The 25,048-nt window shown below is 40.4% G+C and overlaps 7 protein-coding genes across 10 annotated transcripts; 4 read left to right on the top strand and 3 right to left on the bottom strand.

Moving 5' to 3' along the window:
• Positions 1–116: 116 nt before the first annotated feature.
• Positions 117–1,308, top strand: LOC104734880 (uncharacterized). Its single transcript, XM_010454556.3, has 3 exons — positions 117–198; positions 430–518; positions 604–1,308. Exons 2-3 carry the CDS (start codon positions 442–444, stop codon positions 1,265–1,267), a joined length of 741 nt encoding a protein of 246 aa, XP_010452858.1. The 5' UTR covers positions 117–198; positions 430–441; the 3' UTR covers positions 1,268–1,308.
• Positions 1,309–6,965: 5,657 nt separating this feature from the next.
• LOC147929166 (uncharacterized) lies at positions 6,966–7,553 on the top strand. Its single transcript, XM_087482376.1, has one exon. The coding sequence runs from the start codon at positions 6,966–6,968 to the stop codon at positions 7,551–7,553; it is 588 nt and encodes a 195-aa protein (XP_087338502.1).
• Positions 7,554–8,249: 696 nt separating this feature from the next.
• On the bottom strand, positions 8,250–11,650 carry LOC104734881 (transcription factor SRM1). The gene is made up of 2 exons (XM_010454557.3): positions 10,483–11,650; positions 8,250–9,082 (listed from the first exon to the last, which is right to left on the bottom strand). The coding sequence occupies exons 1-2, from the start codon at positions 10,857–10,859 to the stop codon at positions 8,551–8,553; spliced, it is 909 nt and encodes a 302-aa protein (XP_010452859.1). The 5' UTR covers positions 10,860–11,650; the 3' UTR covers positions 8,250–8,550.
• A 1,629-nt stretch (positions 11,651–13,279) lies between these two features.
• On the bottom strand, positions 13,280–15,867 carry LOC104734882 (NADH dehydrogenase [ubiquinone] flavoprotein 1, mitochondrial). Its single transcript, XM_010454558.3, has 3 exons — positions 15,682–15,867; positions 13,813–15,288; positions 13,280–13,557 (listed from the first exon to the last, which is right to left on the bottom strand). Exons 1-2 carry the CDS (start codon positions 15,682–15,684, stop codon positions 13,831–13,833), a joined length of 1,461 nt encoding a protein of 486 aa, XP_010452860.3. The 5' UTR covers positions 15,685–15,867; the 3' UTR covers positions 13,280–13,557; positions 13,813–13,830.
• A 109-nt stretch (positions 15,868–15,976) lies between these two features.
• Positions 15,977–18,049, top strand: LOC104734883 (meiotically up-regulated protein C1442.13c). 4 transcript variants are annotated; one of them, XM_010454560.3, is made up of 8 exons: positions 15,977–16,159; positions 16,287–16,353; positions 16,499–16,558; positions 16,737–16,865; positions 17,002–17,079; positions 17,190–17,243; positions 17,416–17,532; positions 17,789–18,049. In XM_010454560.3, the coding sequence occupies exons 2-8, from the start codon at positions 16,300–16,302 to the stop codon at positions 17,918–17,920; spliced, it is 624 nt and encodes a 207-aa protein (XP_010452862.1). In that variant the 5' UTR covers positions 15,977–16,159; positions 16,287–16,299; the 3' UTR covers positions 17,921–18,049. The 4 variants fall into 4 exon arrangements, with proteins under 4 accessions (XP_010452862.1, XP_010452861.1, XP_087337176.1 ...); XM_010454559.3 differs by having other exon boundaries at positions 16,010–16,159; positions 16,984–17,079; XM_087481050.1 differs by having other exon boundaries at positions 16,017–16,159; positions 16,473–16,558.
• A 189-nt stretch (positions 18,050–18,238) lies between these two features.
• Positions 18,239–20,297, top strand: LOC104734885 (uncharacterized). Its single transcript, XM_010454562.3, has 6 exons — positions 18,239–19,026; positions 19,124–19,219; positions 19,294–19,471; positions 19,562–19,659; positions 19,787–19,848; positions 19,934–20,297. Exons 1-6 carry the CDS (start codon positions 18,571–18,573, stop codon positions 20,085–20,087), a joined length of 1,044 nt encoding a protein of 347 aa, XP_010452864.1. The 5' UTR covers positions 18,239–18,570; the 3' UTR covers positions 20,088–20,297.
• On the bottom strand, positions 20,227–25,004 carry LOC104734886 (transcriptional repressor ILP1). Its single transcript, XM_087481048.1, has 6 exons — positions 23,740–25,004; positions 23,359–23,526; positions 22,137–22,816; positions 21,682–21,964; positions 21,286–21,575; positions 20,227–20,860 (listed from the first exon to the last, which is right to left on the bottom strand). The coding sequence occupies exons 1-6, from the start codon at positions 24,889–24,891 to the stop codon at positions 20,668–20,670; spliced, it is 2,766 nt and encodes a 921-aa protein (XP_087337174.1). The 5' UTR covers positions 24,892–25,004; the 3' UTR covers positions 20,227–20,667.
• Positions 25,005–25,048: the final 44 nt, after the last annotated feature.

Raw genomic sequence — 25,048 nt, forward strand, 5'->3', positions numbered from 1 at the left:
GGGATATGGAGAATGATAGAATTTATTTACCTCTTCGTACGTTTCTCAGGATGCCAAATATCAATTAAAATACTACAACCGTAACTCCGTTTTACTCATTACTGCGGACTTCTATATAATTTTCGTCTTCGAGAACAAAAAAAAAAGCGCTTTTGTTAGGGTTCTTTAGAAATTTCTCGACGACGATCGAGGTTTTAGGTTTGTGCTTCGTTCCTTACCTACAAAATCTTTTATCTGTAGAAGCACTGATGTGACGTCGATTCATTTTGATTGAATGATTTAATTTATCACCGTCTTCGATCGTCTTGTTTAGGGTTTTTTTTTTTTTTTTTTGGTTTCTCTTTGTTTCTAATTTGAATAATTTTGAAAAATTTGCATTTGATTTAGAGTTGTTATTGTGTTTTGTTTTGATGATTATTGGATTTTAAGACCCTCAGAGAGATGGAACTCAAACGGACAGATGGTGTTATGCGTCGCATCCGTCCATCATCGTTCACATACTATCCATACGCCACGGGGTCAGTGATAGATGTTACTCTCTTGTCCCTTACCTTTTGAGAGTTTGCATGCCTTGCTTGAACACTGACTTGACTTCTTTGATAGAACGTCCTCTGGGAAAGAGCACATTAGAGAGGAGCTTGTACGACTAGGAGTTGAGCTCTCAGTCTCTGTTGCTGAATCCATGTTCTTGCTCTGTGATGACATTCATACCATGTTGTGGTTCTGCTTTAAGCTGTGGAAATATACATTACCTCCCTCTGATCCTGTTTCAGAAAGGCTGCTTCGCGTTTTTCACTATGTCTACTCAAAGGACATCAAACCCAAGAACACGCCGGTTTGTTGTCCGGATGGTGGCAACTCGGTCCAATGGGAATTCGTCAAGAAAACTTGGAAGGATTTTACCGACGGGATCATTGTTATGAATCGCCTTGTTTTGCTTCTCAGGAAGAAAGATTGCTCTTTCGATGATCGGCTCTTATCTTCCGCCGTTGAAAATTACAAGCAACAAGTTCTCAAGAAGCTAGAGGACAAATTGGTGTCCGCAAAAGATGTTTCAGAGCTGAATGGTTTTGCCAGGGAGACTGTTGCGTCTAACGTTTCTGACCTGTGGAAGTCTCTCTTTGACGACGAAGATGCTGCTGGCGAACCAAGTCCAGAAGTGACAAGGAATAGGATTCTTACCGACCTGTTTCAGCCTATTTTGGAGGATTCCTGCCATTGCGAGATACCGTCACTGCCAGTTACTTCTCCTTTTTTTTTTTTTTGAAATTATGTGAATTTCATTAAACCGAAAGTTTGTTGAAGTTACAATGCCGTATTACATGGTTCGTCCTTGCTCAAAAAAATAAAAACAGGGAAGGAGACACCGAAGAGAAGATATACACCCAAGCCTTAGTTATATTTCAACCATACTAGCAAAAGGTTTTTGAAGTTCCTCCTGCTCTGCTTTGCCAGAATGGCATCCCGGATTTGACGGTCCAGGGTCTTGAAAGTGGTAATAGCATCCGTAGTAGCGTTGTTGTGGTACCTGCAATTCCGCTCATGCCAAATTGCATAGAGGGTAGCTTGTGCAGTAATTCTGCGAAGAGGGAGGGGTGTAACCCCGTCTTTCATATCCAACCATTCCAAGAGAGCTTGCCATGTGTGAAATGTGAAAGGCCTGTATCCAAGACGTCTTGTGACCTCCGACCAAAGGGTCTCAACATATCGGCACCGTCGGAACAGATGCTCACGTGTTTCCTGTTCCAAACCGCATATACAACAGGAAGGATCAATTTGCATACCCCAGCTTACCAGTCTTTCTCTCAGTGGAAGTCTGTTGAGATGCATGAGCCAAAATAGGAAAGCATGGCGAGGAATTGCACCCTTGAACCAAACTTGGTTGGTCCAGTGTGGAGGAGTTGCTCGCGGTCTGATGGCATCCCAGGTTTTAGCAGAGGAGAAACTTACAAGATCTTCTGCACCTATCCGCCATGAATAGGAATCTGGTGTCACTGATAAGGAGGGTGGGTTAACGGATGTAAGATGGATGTGGAGGGCCTCCGCTTGTGAGGATCTTGCTGGTCGGAGTGACCAACCCCCGAGTGTAGAAGCTTGAGCTACTTTTCCCTGCAGGGGGATGCCTGGTTGAGCTGGACCGGTGTGTCCCATGAACTCTATTAGGGGGCCAAAAGGTGTCCATCTATCAAACCAGAAACTGCATTGTTGACCATTACCCAGATGGGCATAAAGGAAAGTTCCTGCAATGTGACGCAATTTGAGCATGGATATTAGGGTGGCAAACGATTGCTTTTTAACATCCAAGCTCCAAAAGCAACAATCCTTGATTTTGTTGTTCCGCATCCACAAGGCCCACAGTGAGTCACTGGTACCAAAAAGTCTCCATATTAGTTTAAGCATCAATGTTCTGTTCCACTCAGATAGGCATCTGAATCCCAATCCTCCTTCGTTTTTTGGGAGACATAAGTGTCTCCATGCCACTTTTGCTGAACCTTTCCGACCCCCATTGCCATTCCAGAGGAAGTTAATACATAGGCTTTCGATTTTCTTAATGCATCCCTTTGGCAAAACAAATGCCGCCATCCAGAAGTTTATGGTGCCATAGATTACCGAAGAAATGAGTTGTTGACGACCTGCGTAAGATAGTGCCCGGGATGTCCAAGAGGATAGCCGCTTTGTTAAGCTCTCGATAAGGGGTCGATACTCAGCTAGCCTTAGCTTCCTGTGCATGAGGGGAAACCCGAGGTATCGAATTGGGAGTGAACCAATGTTGAAGCCAAGAGATGCCATCTGTGAGGTTTCAACTTGGTTCACCCCTGCTACGAAGAGGTCCGTTTTGCTCAAATTCATTGTGAGGCCAGATATTCTGGAAAATTCTTCGAAAACCGCTGCAATGTGAGTTAGGGAGCCCACTTTTCCATCAAAGAACACCATTATGTCGTCCGCAAAGGCTAGGTGAGTGATTTGCGGGTCCATAGCAAGAGGGTGCGCGCCAATCAGTTTTGAGTTGTACTGCTTAGATGGGAGTTGTGATAGTCCTTCCATTGCCAAGACAAACAGATAGGGCGAGAGTGGGTCCCCTTGGCGGAGGCCCTTTGCTCCGCGGAAATATCCGCATAATTCACCGTTTACACATGCAGAGAAACTGGTTGTAGAGATGCATTGGTCGATAAGCTTAATGAAATGAGCAGGGAAATCCAAGGCCTTGAGGGTGTTTAGTATATATCCCCAGTGAACCGAGTTAAAAGCCTTCGTCAGGTCCACTTTAAGCATTCCTCTGGAGGAGATATTCTTCTGGTTAAATCCTTGCACTAACTCAGTTGCAAGCAACACATTCTCCACCAAAAGTCTACCCGGTATGAACGCAGATTGAGAGTTGGAGATCAAATCAGGGAGTACCTTCTTAAGCTTATTAGCAAGTAGCTTGGAGACGACTTTGTATAAGGTGTTGCAGCAGGATATGAGTCTAAATTGAGTCACTCGCTGTGCATTTGGGATCTTTGGGATCAAAGTCAGAATGGTGGCATTCCACTGAGTGAGGAGCTTACCAGAATGGAAAAATTCCAGGACTGCATCTATTACTGATTGGCCGACAATTTCTTAGTGGGCTGTGAAAAATTCAACGCAATAGCCGTCGGGACCCGGGGCTTTGTTTTGTGGCAATGAGAATATAACATTTCTTATCTCCTCCGGCGTTACTAGTGAGTTCAGAATCCGAGAAGCTGCCTCAGAGCATCGTTGAGGAAGTAACTCAGTTAATTCTGGAACCGATGCTGTGGTGAGTTGGTGCTGCTCTCCGAGTAGATTTTGATAGAATTCCACCACAAGGTTTTGGATACCTTGGCTAGAGTCCACCACCTGGTCATTGTTATCAAGAAGGAAGATGATCTCGTTAAATCCTTGCCTAGCAATAACGGACTGGTGGAAAAATCTTGAGTTCTTATCCCCCTCTTCGAGCCAGCATATACGAGACTTTTGTCTTAGATAGGATTCCTCAGCTCTAGCTAAAAAACACCATTCCTGATGCGCTAGTTTTTCTTGCATAGCTAGCTGCGGAGTGGGTGCTTTAAGCAAGTCCTGCTGACATTGAAGGAGTTCATCATAGGCCAGTTGTACTCGCTTCTCAATATCTGAGTAATTTCCTTTGCTGAACTCACGAATCACTCCTTTCAGGGCTTTTAGTTTCTTTGCTATTTTGAACATCTTGGTTCCATTAAAGTTGAGGCCGTCCCACCAGAGCTTTACAAGGAGAGGAAAATCTGGGTGGTTGTTCAACATCACCAGAAATTTAAAAGGCTTCTTCCTCTTTTGCACTTGAGTATCCAGGAACAGACAACAGGGACTGTGATCCGAGAAGGCAGGTTCTCCAAACACTGCTAGGGAAGAGGGGAAAGCTGAGATCCATTCTGCGTTTATAACAATTCTGTCAAGTTTCTTCGCAACGTGACCAGATGTGTGTTTGTTTGTCCAAGTGAAGGTGTTGCCACAATAGGGAAGATCAGTTAGAGAGGCTGAAGTGAGGCATTGTGTGAGGTCGCGCATTCCCGAAGTCATCACTTTTGCATCTTGGTCAGAGTGTTCGTGAGGCAGACTTGTGAGTGTCGAGTCTGCGGCTAAATCCACAATCTCAGCCCAAAGATCTTTCCTTGCAGAATTACTCGTAGAGGAGGCGTAGACCACAGAGATAACAAGCTAGTGATGGAAAAAAGACAGTTTGACACGGCATGTGATCATCTGCAAGGATTTACTGATAATAGTTACCTGAACAGAGGGATGCCAAACGATCCAGATCTTTCCTAGATCTGAAAACTCATAGTTATTAACAAAAGACCATCCCGGAAAAGTTCGAGAGGCTATATTATCCGCTTTTAAGAGATTGACATGAGTCTCAATAACCCCACCAAAAACTGGTTGATTTTGCTTCAACCACTTCCTAATACTTCTCCGCTTTACAGGGTCATTAAACCCCCTTACATTCCAACAAAAAATATCCATAAAAGGATATGGGGTTTAGAGGTTTAAGGGGCCTCTTACCCGGTCCTTACGCAACTTTTGTCTCAGCATTCTCTTGGAGACAACCTTTAAGAAGCGATCTTCTTCTGCTTCCGGATTGTCATCTTCTTCCGAGAGATTGGCTGAACTTGTTTCTGACTCCTCATCGCCTGTTGCATTTTCTTGGGGTGATAGATGGGAAAATAGATTGTCTCTCAAGTCAATACACAGTTTACCATCGTCAAGACCCAAAACACGAGGAGGTGAAGCTTATTTAGGTGAATTTGAATTCTTTTATGTCCTTGAAGAAGCCACAAGTTTTGCACTCTTCCCAACTGACCATACGGGTGGGACTGTTTCCGCTGGTACTGGTTTTAGCGGGACAACCGGGTGGATTACATTTTGAACAGGTGGGAGCTTGGAGACCGATTGGTCACCCAAATCCAAGTTTGGTGGTAACCCTATGATGGGAAGTTGGCTTGCTATAGGGCGTTTCCTAGTGCCTTATCCTTTTTTGCTCTTGGGCATTCTGCAGTAGGGTGTTTTACAGAGCCACATGTAGAACACTTGGGCGGCGCTTTGGAGCAATGGGATATTGTATGTCCCACTTTCTTACAATGACTACAAAGGAAAGGAAGCCATGGACTCGAGACCTGAATACGCTTTACGTCTCCGGATTCAAAGCGGGCATTCACAGCTTCTGACAGCGGTTTCCTCGGATCAATGACTGTGTATACCTTTGCTACCTCCATGTTGATCAGATTTTCGGTGTGTGGGTGAAGACAGACTGGGTGTCCAACCAGACCCGCTATGTGTTCAAGTCCTTCCCGATTGAAAAAATGCAAGGGAACTCCAACAAATTCAAGCCACACTGGGACCATAGATAGTTCCAGTTTTGAGGGTGTGATCTCCGGAGACCACTTGGCTACAAACATCGACTGTCCGTCTATTTGCCAGAGACACTGGCTAAGAATTCTATGTCGAGCATTTGGGCAGGGTACTCGAAAAAGAAAAGAGTTTCCCTCCATTTTGGAGACCGAGATGTCCTTACGTTGGCGACTCCATATACCATTCGCAATCGCCTGTACCGCACCTCTAGATGGAGGTTCCTCGTAGAATTGACCAAGGATGAAGTTGTCCCAAGCTTTTCTATTTTTTTCAATCACCGAGTTTGGTATCGTTACACAAGCTTCACCCGAATTAAGAGTGAAGGGAGTACCTTTCTTTGATAGCTTTATCGAGCTACCGTTAACAAGATTTTTTCAAGGGGAGTCAGATGACGGCACCTGATTCACCGGAGAGGCTAGATTGGGAGTAGTAATTGCCGGGTTTGCCTCAATTGTGTTCATCACGGTTTGAGGGTTCCCGGGATTTACTTTCTCACTGGTGACAGCTGATACCGGATGTCGAGGGACTGCGGTTGCTGGAGCAGGGAAATTAGGGTTTCCAGATTTTGACTCCGCCGCCACACGAGAGGATGGGTCGGCTGAAACGGAAGCTCCTAAATTAGCTAAGACCTTGGAGGGCTCAGGTAACTGTTCAGATCTAGGAGATCCGAGGGACCCATTTGTTGAGGGGGGGGATACAGGCGATATGGGCTTCAAGACAGGAACAAGGGACTTCAAAACAGAAACAGGGGGAAGAGCGGTCCCAGATGGGGAGCCGCGAGGAGGTGTTTTTTTGGGTTTCTTTTTAGCCATGGTGGCCGGTAGGAGTCGACGCCGAGATCCGCGAAGGTGGAGGGCGAAGGAATGGGGTCGCGTCTTTTCCTGCTTCCAAGGAGTGTTTTTTTATGTTAGCTCAACGTATAAATTCCATTTTACCGTTACTTCTCCTTACATTCTAGGGTCAGTGTATTCAGTAGTACTTTACTTTTGGCCCCCTTTGAGAGTTTTCCTCAACTCGCCACACAAAGTCTGTCTTCATATCTGACTTCTTTTTGTTGTTGTTGGTTTGGCAGGGCAGAATTTGCAATGCAGGGGATTAGAGAGGAGGTTGTGCAACTAGGAGTTGAGCTCTCGCTATGTGTGGCTGAGTCGATGTTCTTGCTGTGTGATGAAATCTGGAGTGTGTTACAGTTCTGCTTGAAGTTGTGGAAAAGTGTTAGGAGGTTCCGGAAAACTGGTAGTCCCGTTGGAGAAAGGCTGCTTCGTGTGATGCATCATGTCTACTCAAGAAATATCAAACCGAAGAATGGAGTGTATCACAGTGGTTACAAGTCGGTCCATTGGGATTTGATCAGGACGACTTGGGAGGATTTTGTTGCTGGAATCAGAGATTTGCACAATCTTTTTATGAGACTCGAAGTAAATGGAACCTCGGCAGGTGGACGAGAGTATACGTCTCGTGTTGAAGAATTGCTGAAGAAGGTCAAGGAGAAGTTGAGGTGTGCCAAGGATGTTTCAGAGGCAAATGGGTTTGCGAGGGAAGCGATGGAGTCTAACATTTTGGGTTTGTGGAAGTCTCTTTTTAACCATGGTACCGAGGAAGCATGGGCTCGAAACGCGATATGGCGTGAGATGCTTATGGACTTGTTTCAGCCTTTTTTGAAAGAAACATAAGCAGCAAAACAGCATTAGCCTACTAGCAGGTGTCTTCTTGCTTCTATGTATCGTCGTACGTCGGAGTAGAGTTCCCTTGTTTTGTATGTCTCCGGACTTTGTTCGTTCCTGCCAACTTGTTTTTTTTTTTTTTTTTTTTTTTGTAGCCAAAACATCGAACGACTCTTATATATCATTGCATGTCTTTTAGAATAAATTCGACAAAGAAACAATGTACTTGGTGGTATCAAGCACTATTAGATCAAGCAATCTGTTTATTTTATGAATCAAGAAATGCGTTGTTCTGTTAATCCATATTAAGTTGGATTTTTGCATAAATAACGTTTCGTATAAATTTTTTTGATTTAGCCATGGTTTTAACTATATAAACAATACAATCAACAATTTCTTGATCTCCATGGGGTATCGATTGGCATGGTTTGGCAAGTCATGGATTTGATATATAGTTGCATTAGGTATCTTATTTTAATGTTATTATTACTCAAACAAGAAATTGTCAAAGAAGATTCATTGGAAGATGTTATTACTGAAGTGTTGTAAATCATATTCTACAGAAAGAAGAATCTTGCTTAAGAGGAATGGTTAATCAGGAAACTGACAGTCTCAATGGCTTGCCCTGCTTCTCCAATATCTCTCAATATTATTACAAAATCCAAAAGGAGTTACAACTTCAAAATAAGGAATTGCACGTTGCAGTTGACAATTCAAAGAGATTGTTGAGTGAGTACAAGATGTACAATGTTTCTTCGTTGTAAGTCTCATAACAGAGGCTTTATTGTGCTCACATACAAATAAGTGTTTGTGTGTTTTTTTTTGCTTCTCGAGTCTGAAACTAATCATGTGATCTTAATATCTTATTCGGACCTCATAACAATCCCCACAAAACTAAGTAATAAAAAAACTCACTCAAGGAACAAGCTTGAATATTCACTAAATCCTTTACACATCTTTCTTACACCTAAAACGAAGTGCACTATCACAATAAAGGTGTTTTCGGTTACCTATGAGCCGTTGGTGTATGCGGCATGGTGTATGGTATCTGACTCATGTTCATTGTTGCACCAGGAACCACTGAACCAGGAACTGGAGCAGCATGGGCACCAAAAGCAATGTGAGGTGGAGCTGGGAGGTTCACTGGCGTTCCAACTGCTGAGACCATCGGTCCAGCTACTGGTTGACCTATGGTGGGTGTTCCATACATAGGAGGTCCTGGTGGTGGTTGAGAGACGGCTTGCTTGGCTGATTTGTTTCCTCCTCCAGCAACAGCAACAGAACTGGTGGTGGTGTTGCCGTTATTGCTGTTGTTCTGACCAGTGATTGGTCCTTGTGGTGTTGAGACATCTGCGTTGCCAACACTAGTGATGTCGTGAATGCTTGATCGCCTTCTATCTTTGTTCATTGAGTTCAGGCGAATGAAATACTTTTGAGCGTGGCTTGCCACTTGGGTCGGTGTTCTTGTTACTACAAAGTTGCGAGAAATGCTACGCCAATCACCTTTCCCGTACTTATCCAAACCAAGAAGAAATAACCTGTAACGTCGAAAAGACAAAGACAACAGTTCATCATAATCATTGCATAACCAAAAGGGCAGAAACTTCCAAGTCATAGTATCAAATATGGAAACACACAAACCCCTACCAAACACAACCTAAAAATGATTGGATGTAACACATTAAGGTTTTTGTCTTGCATCCACATCTACATCTAATTTGTATAAAACATGCATTGTCAAAAAAAAAAAAAAAAACATGCGACAAAGGTCAGAATCCTACTTCCCAATTGCTTCACTGGATTTTAATTTCGTCAATAAACACGAGAGACATTTCTAGACACCGGTATAAAGAGTTCGAATATGAACCTCGTGATTTCTTGTCCTACTTTTCCTATTTTATAACTAGCTACGCATTTTCTAATTTATTAGGAGGATCTATCACAGCCAAAACTCAATTTGTTCAAAAAGCACATGTAAACCACCAAATAGATCAAGATGACAGGGGATTAGACCGAGATAATGGCAAAACACAAGAAAGGTGTACGACTCTGTTAAAATGGATTCAATCAGAAAAATAAGCAATTTTAAAAACTCTCCCAGCAAATAAACAAATCAACAAAGACAGACTTCACTATTACATCAGTTTTGGGATATAAACAGTCAAGCAATTAATTATATGTCACTTATATAACCATTAGATACTTAACTCTAGTTTTTACGCCTTATCTACTCTAATAATATCCCAAAACCACTTGCAGCTTCAAGAGAGTAAAATGAAGACTGAACTTTAAAGTAAGATTTTCTTGTCTCTTTCTAAAAGGAAGGTGGATGGAGTCTACACTAACTATCCTTTTCTCAAGGTTTCACCATGAAAAACAGCATCTAGCATCAACAAGTGGTGGAAAAGACGGTCAAAATGGTCCCGGGGGTTAGATAGCATCTCCCCATCATCTCTAACATGGTGGATGTAATGATATAGCAACTAGTACAGGGAGGTACAGAGAATTAAAGAGAACAGCTTTCTCTCTCCCGTGCCAAGTTATAATCTCAATAAAATCCGAGACTTTTGAAAATATCACGAAACTAAAACCACTTAAAAGAAATTTCTACTTTTCTTTCAAAGCATACGCTGGAGTTACCTCGGGTGAGTCCCCCTATTAAAGTCTCAGATAGAGGAGACCAAGAGCCTAACAAATTCCCTGTGAAAGTCTTGCTTCTAAGTACAGTATGACTTTGAAAACTCTTGACTACTCAGAGGTTCACAAAATTAGACACCCAACAGTACCAAAAATTGTCACTTAAGAGTAATAAAATCAATGTTCTAGAACACAATGAAGACGTGGAGCACATAAGAAACATAATTTTGGAAAGAATAGTAAAAGAATGAGAAGAAGCAGAAACTGGGAATAGTAGCAAAAAGAAAGAAAGAAAGATCACCTGTGCTCATCCTCTGTCCAGGCAATACCCTTTCGTCGCTCCTGATCGGCCTTAGATTTACCTCCTTGGTTAGACTCTCCCGCATGATTGTTACCTCCTTTCTTACTACTTCCCCCTTCATCACCAGCATGACCATTTGATCCTTCAGGAGACCCGTAGGCAGGAAGAGGCACACATCCTGATTCAATCCTACTAACATCTTCAACTAAAAGCTCGTAATGTTCTTTAATCTGTTCAACACTTTTTCCAGGAACATCTGCAGCAATTTTGTCCCACCGTTCCTCGGATTCATCAGTATTATTAGCTAGAGCTCTCTCAAAGGCAATATCATCCTCCCTACTCCACACAGGACCATCACTAACTTCCTCCACCGTCATTTGTCCAATCAAACCCGCCCAAATTCTCTATAGAATCTTACTACACTAAAACCCCTCTCGAGAACACAACTGAGATTTCTGCAAATTTCGAATCGTTTAGAGTTCCTCCACAACCTTAGCAACTGATCATAGATATCAATAGAAAGACAAAAACTTAATAGAAGAATCCCAAAGCCGAGAAACACACCCAACGAACTCAGATCTTCCAAGTATCACTGAACCTAGTTTTTAAAAAAGCTACCTTTAAATTCCAATCAAAATCCAACCATACAAGTAACAAACTACGGATATTAAGAGGACAATACAAAATAAGGATTCACTCCTCCCACGAAAACAAAATTCCTTGAAAATTAAAAACCCTGCTCTCTCTACTGATGAACTCTAAGGACGCAAAGGAAGAAAGATGAATCTAACTTATTGTTCTAAGGTAGAAAAACTAAGATATATCCAGCAACATGGAGATTGAAACGATGGAATCAGAGGACTGGTAGGAAAAAAAAATGTTAAAAACTTTGTAGGAAGAGAAAAATTAGGGGTTTCTCTTGGGTTTTCTAGGGATTGCAACACAACTTGAACAAGGAAAGAGAGAGAGAGAGGGGTCAAAACGCCATTGTTTAAAGAGGAAGTTCAAACAAAAGAAACAGTGATAACCATAAGAGCGCCCACACACACACACACACACACACAATCATTGATTGCAACAGTTTTCACAGACAGCTCAACTCCGCTGTTATTTTTTTTTTTCTCCCTTCTTTTTTAGTATTTTTGGTAATGTTGACTATTTAATATATATATTCCTCATTGTACCAAGTAATTTTTTAAAATTTTTTGTTGACCAAAATTTTGATTATCATGGCAAAGTGGTTATTTTATTGATGGTGATTTTTTAAAAACTTTGGAAACATTGTGATTTGCATATTTCACTTTCATAATGCTTTAGCATGTGCCTTTGATATTTTATTGGTGACATTTGGGGTCTATGACAATCATTGATGAATAATATTTTTTTTTGTACGGTGTTTTTATTTTATTTTTATCATAAGGCAATATAAATAATACTGTACTTGTAAAAATTATTCTTCTAACTGATGAAACTCAGATGCTAACTCAACTATTTTATTATAAGTTAAAGAGATGACGCTTTTCTCCAACAACAAAAAATTTGCTAATTTCCTATGGAAATAACTTTCCAATTTATGCAATATCTGTTTTTGTAGTTAGTCATTGTATATGATTACTTTTTAGAATACACTATTCATTTTTAAGGGAAGACTGTTTTTTAAAAATGTTTTAATACCTTTTGGAGATTTTTTAAAACATAGTAGTATTTATTAAAATATTTCTTGTCAACAAATTACAAAAAAAAAAATATGAAATCAGCAAACGTCCAACTTTCTTTAAATATTTGGACGATCTTGAATTAAATTCGATAAAATTTTTATAGACACGTGGAAAAAAACTAAAATGTTACAAAAAATGTAAATAAACGGTCAATCATAAATTTAGAATTAGTAGATTCAAAACGAAAAACGATGTTTAGTAAAAAATTTACCAATATATAAACAGATGTTGCCAAAAAAAAAATACTATATATAAGATTATGATTAGTAGTAAATTTAATTTTATAACAGTTATGGATTATGTAGGGTTTATCAATCACAAAATCACAAGTTATTATTTCCATAAATCTTTTCTTTTGTAAAACTAGTTATTTGAAGTGAAAATAACATTTAGCAAGGTATACTTAGTATATTTTTAGAGTTGATAATTATGTTATTTAACTAATGATTTTTTTTTTGTTTACATCTTATTGATTCAGTAGTTTTATAGATTGCTAAAACGAATTGGAAAAAAGTAAAAAAAAACAAAAAAAAAAGAAAGAAAAAAAAGTGGTGGAGAGGTGGACAAAGAAGTTAGGGAAGATGTTGACGTCTTATCCATAAATATCCACCAAAAGATCCAATCAGACCGGTCCCCATCAGCCCCCCTCACAGGTCCTTCATTTATCTTTTTTCCTTTTTTTCTCCCATTTTTATGCGAATCTATCTCTTCCATTATTATTATGGGATATTGTGTTTTCTTTGTTCTAACTTTTTCCCCCAATTGAGGAAAAAAACCGAACTTACTCGATCGATTAAAATCAGATGTTCAACAACATGGAGAAATTGTTACCACAGCTTTTGGTTCTAGCCAGCAAATTTAACAAGCTTTACTATTATCTGATTTTAAATTTTTTAGTAAGAAACTTTCTATTACGTTTGCTATTACGATACCAATCTGCGACTATTATTATATCAACAAAACAAATGAAACAACGATACAAAACAGAACTATTACTAGCCTGAAGATATTTTGAAGAAAAAGCCAAAAGATAACCATTGATATATATATATAATTTAGTTCCAATGTAGACTTACTTATAAACCCGAAAAGAGCATCTTTTTTATTTCAAACATGAAAAGGGTTTGTTTGGTTGTTCCAAAATGTGCTCTCATAGTCATATATTCATATGACAAAACAAGCAAACAATGAAGAAAAGTTGAGTAACCCCAAAAGAGCAAACAGAGCTCTTTCTCATACAACTTGAAGTTTAAACAAATACAATACCTCCTTGTCCTTCTGAAATACCTTGGCATCCCATAAAACCTAAATAGTGTGCTTTCAGAATTTATTTCCATGGAGAACAATAGCAAACGCCCTACAAAACAATAAAATCAATTTTGTAAGATACAGATAGAGCACAAGATGGTTACAGAAACTGTTCATTATCTAGCAGCCTGCTCAAGTTCTTGATTGCCCAAAGAAATCTATATAGAGGGCTTAGAACGGGAAGTCTACGTTTTTCACATAAACAACTAACTAAGGCTGCTTAAAATCAAGATTTCTGCTTTTAAGGTTGCAACAGAAGATTAAAAGAGAGGAAGAAGTATTAACAAGGATTTGAGATGCAAACCTCTGGTTAGCGAGGTACTTAAGCAGCAGCCTGTAGCAACTCCCTGTCAGCGCGTTCCCTGATCCTTCTCTCGAGCTCTGGCCTAAAGTGTCTTATCAGACCTTGAACGGGCCATGCAGCTGCATCACCCAATGCACAGATTGTGTGTCCTTCGATCTGTTTGGTTACCTCCTGGAGCATATCAATTTCTTCCAGCTTTGCATTACCAACTTTCATTCTCTCCATGATCATCCAAAGCCAACCTGTTCCCTCTCTGCAAGGAGTGCACTGCCCACAGCTTTCATGCTTGTAGAAGTAAGAGAGCCTTGCAATTGCATCCACAACATCGGTTGACTTATCCATCACAATGACTGCTGCAGTTCCTAACCCTGATTGGACAGCCTTGAGCGCATCAAAATCCATCAGCACATCCTCGCAAATGTTCTTAGGAATCAGAGGAACGGATGAGCCACCAGGGATGATAGCGAGTAGATTGTCCCATCCACCTCTAACACCTCCACAATGCCTCTCAATCAGTTCCTTGAGAGGTATACTCATCTCCTCTTCGACCGTGCATGGCTTGTTTACATGGCCCGATATACAAAACAGCTTTGTCCCCGCGTTATTCTTTCTACCGAAACTAGAAAACCACTCAGGTCCACGCCTTAAAATGGTAGGCGAAACAGCCACTGTTTCAACATTGGTAACAGTTGTGGGACAGCCATATAAACCAGCGTTAGCAGGGAACGGAGGCTTCAACCTAGGTTTTCCTTGCTTCCCTTCAAGGCTTTCAAGAAGCGCAGTCTCTTCACCACAAATGTATGCACCAGCACCAAAGTGGATATAAACATCAAAATCATAGCCAGAACCACATGCATTCTTCCCCAAGAGACCAGCTGCATATGCTTCTCTTCTAGCCTTCTCAAGATTCAAACGTTCATTCACATATTCACCCCTGATGTAAATGTACGCTGCACTAGCTCTCATTCCAACACCAGCAATCAAACACCCTTCCAACAATTTGTGAGGGTCATGACGCATGATCTCCCTATCTTTACAAGTTCCAGGCTCACTCTCATCAGCATTAACAACCAAATAGGAGGGACGGCCATCAGATACTTTAGGCATAAAAGACCACTTAAGACCAGAAGGGAAACCAGCACCACCACGTCCACGAAGACCAGACTTCTTCATTTCATTGACAATCCAATCAGTACCCTTGAGCACCAAATCTTTGGTCCTATGCCAATCACCTCTCTTCATCGCACCTTTGAGAAATGGGTCATGTAGACCATAGAGATTGGTAAAAATCCGATCTTCATCCTTGAGACCACCGAAATGAGTCTTTTCCGGAGGTGGAGGAGGTGGAGGCGGCTGTGGAGTGGTGGAAGTGGATGCAGCTTGGGTGCTGAATGATCTCAAAGCTGGAGCCAATCTGTTACTGTCCTTCCAAAGTGATACTGCCCTTTGCAAACCAAGAATCCCCCTAACGGGTGCCTATCATCAAATCCATATAACATAGAGGTTATATTGCAAATCAATTCAAAGTAACAAACATTCAAACGCATGATTCTGGTTCAATAGCAAAACATCATAAAACCAATTAAAGGAAGTGAATAAACCCAATCGCTCTTGAAAAATACGATAACCTCGAGCAGATCAAATCAAATTCCAATCAATCACAACCAGCTAGATCTATATGAAAGAAGATGTCGCATTTTGAGATTATACAACTACATACGAAATAAATACAATCAACGTCTCAAATTCCAAAAACCCTAACAAATGCGATCGGGAGAGAGATTAAAAAAAAAAAAAAAAAAACACATAACCTAGAAATGAAATTGAAGATCATCAAAGTGAGTGCGCGAAAGAGAAGATATAACATACCATTGGAGACAAAAAAAAATCCGCGAAGTAGTCGTACAGAGAGAGAATGGTCTTTTTGTTCTTGAAGCCACCTGAGACCAACGCGAGTTATTAAGGTAGCTTAGACGGACGGAGTTATAATCCCTCTCCTACCTGAGACCGACGAACTCGAGATGAACTGCTTGGTTTAGATTAGTCCGCGTCTTCATGACGTTAACTTTTTCCTAATGTTTTATGGGCCTCTCTTGGGCCCAGCCCAAATAATGCGGTCTGGTAAAAATCAATAAACGTAAAATATGTGGGTCGAATGTGAAATATTTATAAAAGTATAGGGAATAATTTACATATAAAAATATATGGAGCGTCTTTTTATAATTTTCTCAATTTCCCAATTGCTTCTGGCCGGCGATTAGCGGAGGCGGTGGTCCGTTCGAATTCGATAGAGCGACCCAATTTTGATCTGCTCTTCCTAGGAGACTATTTGAGTTTCACGTTTTTGGTGAGTACCGTTTATCTATTATCTCTAGACTCTAATATTATGATGATTCAGTTTCAGGATTTAATTTAAACCCTAAATTTAAATTGTTATAAATATTTCTGATGATGGTTTAATTCGTTGTATTTAGGTTTGGATTTGTTATGGAAGATTCCTCAGTTTCAACAAGTGCATGGGGTGCCAATATTGGGGTTGAGGTATATAAGTCATATATCTGGATGCGTCTGTGTTATATTGTGTTGGGATAATTGTGTTTCTTGTGGTTTTTTTTTTCTTTTTCTTTTGATCCCTTAGTGGATTTGGTTTGCTATTTAAGGTAATGGTGCAATTGGGTTATTGCAGCATCTAAAGAAGCATGGTCACGGCTGGAAGGAAAGTACTAGTTTAGGAATCGCTGAACAGGTGAGCTCTTTGATTCTTGTAACTGCTACTTTGGTCTGTATGCTTTTTTGATCCAAGAAGTATGTGTGTTTCCAACTTTTTAGTAAAATTTTATTTTGCTGAGTGTCTGTATTTGCTGTTTTACTGGTCAATTTCTTATGCTGATTTGTTCCCTGACAATTGCTCTACTTGTAATCAGGGGATACTGATGCCTATAGACACGCAAGTGAAACATAACAAACTTGGACTGAGAGCAGAGAAACTAAAGATACAATGGAGGAAGAAAATTCTAAAGTCTCAGGCTACCATTCCTCAAAACAGTGAAAAAGTAAGCGTTGTTGCTTTAGAAATTGTTCTTTTTGGTTCTGTTTCTTAGCTGTGTTGAATTAGACCATAAGAAGTAAGGAGAACTGAATGTGCATTCCTTTTTTCTCTCTTTTTGACAGTTGAGTTGCTGTGTTCAGGTGTCAAACGTTATGGGTGAGTCCTCTGGATCAAGCAGTTCATTGCCTGCTATCAATTCTTCCAACATTGGGTTTCAGGTATTTATGTCGAGCTGTGTTCTATCTTTAAGTTTTACTGTGTGTTTTCCTTGTTTCGAATGATATAATATAAATGGTATTTAACCAATGGTAAACTTTGGAATATGCAGCTACTAAAGAAGCATGGCTGGACGGAAGGCACTGGTCTTGGAGTCGCTGAACAGGTAAAGTTGCATATGCTTATTATATCAATTCTGGTTCTGTCTAGCTGTGGAAACGCAGTGTCCCTTTATCATCCTGGTTCCGTTCTAATTGCGGAATCGTATATCGATGCAATGTTATTCGCCATCCAATAGGAATGTTTCACTTCTCTAATTGTACTCTCGTTCCGAGCAGGGCATATTGGTGCCTGTACAAGCAGAGCCAAAAAACAACAAAAGAGGATTGGGAGCTGAACAACCAGCTAAGAGAAAAGCGGCACAACCTAAGGCTACAGCTTCTGAACACGAAAAGGTCTTGATTCCCTTTAAATCTGTAGCTACATTATGATGAAAAAAGTATTCATGCACTGATAAAGAGTATGCATCAACCACACTTCATATCCCAATAGTGCTGGACTTGGTTATACTTTATCATGTAGCCATGAGCTTTCTTGGTTTAAAATACTTAGCAGGCTCGAGGTAGTTGATATCCATTTTTAACAGAGTAGTAGTGCACACATTATATCTAAGGCACAAAACTTATATTTTCCTTTAACTATAAATTTCAGGATGAAGGAGACTCAAAGAAGAGCAAGAAGCTCTCTAAGAAAATGCGGAAGATGATGGAGCACGAAAAGCATTTACAGGAAAAAGAATTTGAACGAGCCTTCTTTAGGGAGTTCTGGCCTGATAATTTATAACTAGGTTTTCTCCTTTAGTTCTTATTGACCTGGATGTTCCAAAAGCTTTCTGTAATTACTACAAATTTAGAGTAACTCTGTTTCCTATAATGCCTTGATCTATGAAAAAAGATAGTTATATCTCTGAAACATTCTTCCATAGATTAATCTACCTTTTGACATTTACAAAATGAAAAAAAAAAAAAAAAAAAGATAATGGACTTAAAATTGCAGAAAATGCAAGCAAAACGTTTTGCTTGTAAGTTTCTAATTTGTATGTTCATGTGTCTTGCATTGGCTTACTCATGCATATAGCATGACCATTTCACTTTACATTATGGAAGCAAATATAATAATTATATGATTCAACATGAGAGTTACTGAAAATTCTAGCTTTTGGTAATCAAAAGACTTCAAATTCTCTTATTTTGTCTGCTTAATTAATTAACTTTTTTCTTGTAGTTAAAAAATAAGAATATTATAAGAGTACATACAGTATTCGGTTGAAATAAATGGGCCGAGAAAGAAAGGCCCATTAATACGTCCCAAATAAAATAGAAATTGTTATATCTTCTTCCTTCGCTGTCGTCGTAGTTCCCAGACAAGCTCGCCTTTTCTGCAGTGCTCCGCCGCATCCGAAGCCATCTTTTCAAAATCGTCGAGCTTCAACAATGACGTCACTTCTCCTACCTTCACCTCAATTTCTCCAAACTCGAAACCAGAGAAATGGCCAACGATTGGTTCTCCCTCGAACACCACTGTTCTCCCCACTACCCTCTCTCCGTCAGCTGAGGCCGAAACACATCTCTGTTTCCGCCGCAGCGTCGAAGAAACAATCGGAGATTGTCACGGCTCAGACTCCGAGTGCGAAGAAGAATTCGAGCGTGGAGGAGGAGACAGAAGAGGAAGAAGTAGAGGAAGATATGTTGTGGATTCAGGAGAAGGCGTTAGACCTAGTCGAGTTCACTGGATCGGTGACTCAGGCGATTCCAGGTCCTCGAGTTGGAAGTAGCAAATTGCCGTGGATGCTCGCCGTTCCGTTAGCTTACGTCGGCGTCACTTTCGTCACTGCTTTTGTCAAAACCGTTCAGAAGTTCTCTTCTCCTAAAGCTCAACGCAGGAAACTGGTCTCTGATTCCATTCTCTATCTCTCCCTCTCTCTCTTTTGTGATCCTTACTTGAACAAAAGAACTGATTCGATTTTTTGTTTTGGAATCTCTTCAGGTGAATCAGAATGCTATGCTTTGCAGATCTATAGATGAACTGTTACGGAAAGATGGAACAGTGCATAGCTCTGAGCTTAAGGCACTTGAACAGAAGGTTTTGTATATATATTTGTATGTCATTGATCTTTTTGGTTTTGATCTCTTAATCATTTTGTTTGCTACATCCAGACAGAGTTCAACATGGAGGAGATATTGAGAAAATACATTCGCTATGCGTTGAATGAGAAGCCCTTTAATCCCGACCTTGTTGCTGATCTCATTCATCTGAGAAGAGCTTCTGGTTTGAATGATTCTCAGATTCCTGAGATTTTAAATGAGATCTCTCGTCGTATTGTTAAAGAAAAGGGTTACCAAACAAACCTCTCTTTTTGAAGGTTCTATCTTCCATTGTTACAATCTTCTTTTGTTGTTCTTGACATCGTTGGTGTTTTTGCAGGTCCGGTAGTGATGAAAATGCAAGGGTTCACAGAAAAAGGTTTCAAGAGAAAACTTGCTGTGCAGGCCCTTTTTGGAAAAATTTACTATCTTTCTGAGGTAATGGATGCGGAAACATTTACTTCTACTTGAGAGAATCTGCTTACTCTTTTCAACATCTTCATTGATCTATTCATAGAGCCAAATATGTGATAGATTTTCTAACTCCATTCTCTCTTCTATATAGCTTCCTGACTTCTGCTCAAAAGACAACTCCTTAATCGTCAAGGAAATATTCGGAGTTACAGAGTAAGTTAGACTCTCAGGTTGCTACTTTATTCTTGTGCTTTTACAACGTTCCTTTTACTTGACCAATCTCTACAAAACATTTCAGTGAAGACGCAGAGAAGCTGCGGATACACGCGCTTGCTGAAGCTGGAGACATAGAGGCACTTGAGAAAATGGTGGAATTTGAGAAAACTGCCGAGTCTTCCTCAGATAAAGAAGAAGATTCAAATGAAGAAGATGACTCTAATACCACTCCTTAAACATGTTTGTTCAACACTAGGATTTTTTCCAAAGGGTTTTTCCTTCTTATGTTCTTTGACTTATATATATCACATTGTTCACAGCGGTAGACGTCAAAATTTTCAACCAAAATTTGCCTTTTGCGATAAGCACTGACGCTACTTGTAATAGAAATTTACTCCATCTGAAATGCAGCACATCAATACAAGTTGTGGCTTATATTAAACAAACATTGTCTTTGCTAAATCTAAACTCATACAGATTTATAAAAGGAAAATTTTTAAAAAGGGCTCGAGATACTTTAGCTTCTTAGTATAAGCTCTTCTACAAGCACATATGTTACTTACATTAAGCCAAAGTACTCACTAAAAACTCTTCTGTGTCTGAAAAATGGATTCCGGATGCTTTTGGTGCTAACCTAATACACCTTGAAATGTAAAATCCTCAGGACTAAATCAGTTTCCTGGAGTTCAAGAGTTTTGATCCTCAATCTCGAAATCGATCAGGCTTCGCAGGTACAGTCTGAAAGGTGTACCTGATAATTTGAGGCTAACAGATTTCTGAGTTGACTTTCCAGTTTCCCATCAATACAAGTTTTCATCAAACTGCCTCCTTGAGATTGAATGTTCTGACAGTTTCCCTGGCGTGGTCATGTTCGTGGAGCTCGACTAGTATTCTCTTTAACCTGCGGGCAAGACCAGTGGTTTCCACATCGTCCAGTCCTGAGGCAAGCCTTTTCTCGAGATTTCTTCTAAGTGTCAAAGTACAGTCCACAAGAGGTTGCAGCGGACGACTGCAAAAGCAATTAAATCATTTTAGTATGTATCAAGGACAGGTTCAATATGACTTGGTAATGTCCTATACGAGATGCTGATACCATGTGAATCAAATGAAGATAAACAATGATATTTTGTCTAAGACGAATGAGAGTCCAAAAAATAAGCATAAGACCATCGTCTGACCAATACTCCCGAATTTGAGGGACGTGCCTAGACTTTTTGCAAGATCAAAGTACGTAATGTACACATCTTAGTCCCCATCAACATCCCTACTTTACTTATTCTTGAATGGCACTCGTAGAATACAGCTTAACTTTTCGTGCAGACGGATTGTAATCGAATGGTAAACGATATGCAACATAAAAGGTGTAAACTATAATGTACTACAATGAACTATGAGCAAGAGAAAGCATCAGATTTAATTGTTAATCACTGTTACCTGTGGGTTCGTGTGACGCTTGGTCCTGTCCATACTCCAGACAAAGAAGCAATGATCCTTTCAGTTCTTGTCACAGCATCATGGATATTTGATGCAATGCTTCTGACATGGGGTAATACTTTTCCAAACAAAAGGTCACTAAGAGCCAAGTTCTCCAACACTGGAAGCGCCAGGATGTCTTTCCACATACATATATTTCTCATAAGACGGACGGATGTCCCAAACCTATATGCAGCAACTTGTGGAGCATTAGGTACAGCCTTCAATACCAGAGGATCCCATGTCGGAACCTGGAGAACAAAGAAATAACCAGAGGATATTATTAGTCCATTATCTCATAACAGAGTCTGTTTTTATTAGGAATTAGCAAGAGGTGTAACATATTCAAATTCATACGCTAATAGCTGCAATGGCTTCAACAAGTCGAGCACGAATAGCATTAAATAGTTCCGCTACGGCCTCACTGGAAGCAGGAACATAATTTGTCACCAAGCTTGTAGCAGCAACGGCATTTCTTGTCTCCTGAGTGCTAAGTATATCCCAACAACGAACTATCTGGTGGTGCAAAATGGGAATCGCAACCTTCTCCACTAGCTCAGGGACAAGGTTGGCATCAGTATCATCTGGTGCAAAATCATCCTCATCTTCTGGCTTGCCGTAATCAAATAGCAATCCATGCCTGGAGACAGAAATTGTAAGTCAGACCACTTCCAAAAATGTAAAAACAATGGGTTTAGCGCATACACGCTTAGAGACTAATGCCTACTAGATAGTATAAGTGATCTGTGTTTTGACAATGTAAGTTTGGATAACTAGGAAAGTTGGAAAGTTAAAAATCACGAGTAGCTTACCATTTCATGTCAAAGAAATCCACATATTGATGAAGAGGATCCCATTTTAAAAGCTCCAGTCTTACATAAGGTGAAAAGATGGAAGGAACAGTCAAAGACATGTAAGCATCCCGATAAGTAGATGAATAGTCTCGCTTCCACCTCTCAAATCTTGCCTTCACCATCGAAAGCTGGGAGTACTCCTCAGATGCATCACTAAAGACCTTATCAGCACACTGAAGTAAGCTATCTCTCGTCTCCTTATAAGCTGAAGTCTCACTGTCACTCTCGTCAGTGCTTGATTCTCCTTCTATTTTCAGAGAAGACCCATCAATCTCCATGGCTGATGCACGCTTATTTTCAAATCGAGCTCGCCTTTTCTGCCGATCTGCAGCCCTCTGTTCAACTTCCCTGCGCTTCTGCAGGTTTTCATCTCTGCCAAATTCGTCAAGCTTAACTGGTTGATTCGTCTGCTGTCTTATAGAAGCAGATGCAGCCAACGCAGCACTTGTGGCAGCTGCAATCACTGAAGTACTCCGTCCTTGTTTGTTTAGAACTGCCATTGCTGCTTTTACAGCAGCCCCCAACTCTGCCATTTCATCATCGTTATCTGCAATTCTCCTTTCTAGAATAGATAAAGAATGTTTTTCATTAAGTTCCTTCATTTGATCTTCAATTTCCTCAATTAAGGAACCCTTTTCCTGCAAAAGAAAATACACAACATTAACTAGGAGTTCTATTCTAACAACCAGTTGTCTTGCAACTATTTCTATGCACATGGCAATCTAAAAGCAGTACTAGATACAAATATGGTAGGGTTCACAGCTGGTCTTTCGTTTACATATTTGAACAAAAGAATGACCAGCTAGAATTTCGTTCTATTAAGGTATAGTTTATGCATTCAAGAATCCATACAACTCTATACAGGAAAGATCATATGTTGTATGTCATGAAAAATAGCGGTAAACCCAGTTTTAGTTGCAATTTAACAGATATCATTTGCCTTCCAAAGATGAAGTCTAACTACAAGTGTCAGAGAAAATGTGCCACTAGAACCTAGGTTTCCATGAAAATATGGACATTGGATTCATGATCCTATGCAGTCAAATGATATGAGAGGAAGAGACATCAAGAGATGCACAAAGAAAGCAGTCGATGTTGGCATCACAAAAATTAAAAACGATAGGCTTGCAACATAAACAATATGTATATGACCACAGTCACAACATATATTAAAGCGTACCTGCATGAAGTCGCAGATAACAGAAATGAAGTCTCTCAGTTTTTGCATGAAGACATACTTGTCTCCAGCTGCAGCTAGAGAACTTTCAAGAGCTGTGATACTCATCAACGAAGCAGTCAAATTCTCATCTGTCTTGGTAAGCGAGGAAACGGTTTTTGCATGAGACTCCTGGAGAATAATAAATGTGGGACATTAGAAACCAAATCATAAAGCAAAGAGACACTAGGAAAACCTCTGTGCTGAGCTACATTTTACACTTCACCTTAACTAATAGTTAACTAGAATAACAATAACAGTATAAAAATACAATGATATTACCCAAACACCAGGAGAAGGCAACAGATTCATAAATAGGAAGAAGCCAAGTCCATAGGGCAATACCTTAAGCTTCTTAACATTGTCTTGCAATGCCTTCTTGGCAAGCTCGGCTTGTTGTGACATTGGTAGAGTATCAACACTAGTAGCTGGACCAATGGTAGGAAGCAGAGAAACATTCGGCATTGGAATCCCGGCATGATAAGCATACCTCTGCGGTTGCTGTTGTGGTGGTGGCTGCTGATTAGGATGCAAAGGCACGCCAATTCCATTACTACTTACAGTCCTATGAGACCCTTCATCCATTCTTTTACCAATACCCTTCTTAAACTGCTCTTCCTCCCACAACTTCTCTTCTTCATCCTCATCCTCATAAAAACTACTTTTCGTGGTTTCTTTAGCAGTAGGATTATCATCACCGAAATCAAACACACCTTTCTTATCACCTTTTTGCGGTCTTGCACCGATGAAAATACCCTGAAAGTCTGCTTCCTCGTCGCTGACTCCTTCAACAGCAGAATGATTTGCGGTACCACCATCCAGTGATATGTAATCAGGCGCAGGTGCTGAACGTGACTGCCTCATCTTCTCCCGCTTGGCTCTAATAACAGCTGCCTGATCGGCAAACGCATCTTCAGGCCGATCATCTTCCCCTTCCTCATCGAAGTCCAAATCCGAAACCTGTTTGACCACATCCTTCAGACTCTGCTGCTCATGGTCCTGGGGAGGTTTGATCAAACCCTTGAGTACAACCTTGGGCTCGGCATTGGCACTAGGGCGAGAATAAGGAAGCGTACGTGTGTTCTTCTGGAGCTCAAGCAGCGCCTCTTTCGTATAAGAGCCGGCCTGGGGAAGCACGTTAGAAAGCGGAGACACGGTGGAGAAAGAAGAAGAAGAAGAAGAAGCGGGACGATGTTCCTTGGTGGAAGAGTGTTTGTGAGAAGATCCCAAAACGCCGAGACGCGAAGAGGATTTGACACGGTCTCTCCCGTTCTTAGGCTTTACCGTCACACGGAGAGCTCCATCTTCTTCCTCCTCCTCGTCGTCGGCGAAACTTAGGAGTTTCTTCTTCGGGGTCGAGGCTGGGAGTTTTTTAGGTTTCGACGAAGGAAGAGCCGAAGTCGGCGTTTTTGTCGCGGCGGTAGCATCTTTACCGTCGATTTCATCATCGCCGTCGTCCCCGCGCCGCCGGAAATTCCTAGGACGGTTACTTCCCATACTCTCTCTCTCTGTCGAGAATTAGGGATTTTACAGTTAGGGATCGAAACTTTGAAATTAGTTTGTTTTCCTGATCCTCTGTGCTTTGCTTATATCTCAATGAAATAAAGAAGGAAATTTTAAAGAAAAAGGAAAACTTAAAAAAAAATTATAACAC

Source organism: Camelina sativa, chromosome 13, assembly GCF_030686135.1.
Source record: "Camelina sativa cultivar CO46 ecotype springtype chromosome 13, ASM3068613v1".
Lineage (NCBI taxonomy): Eukaryota > Viridiplantae > Streptophyta > Magnoliopsida > Brassicales > Brassicaceae > Camelina > Camelina sativa.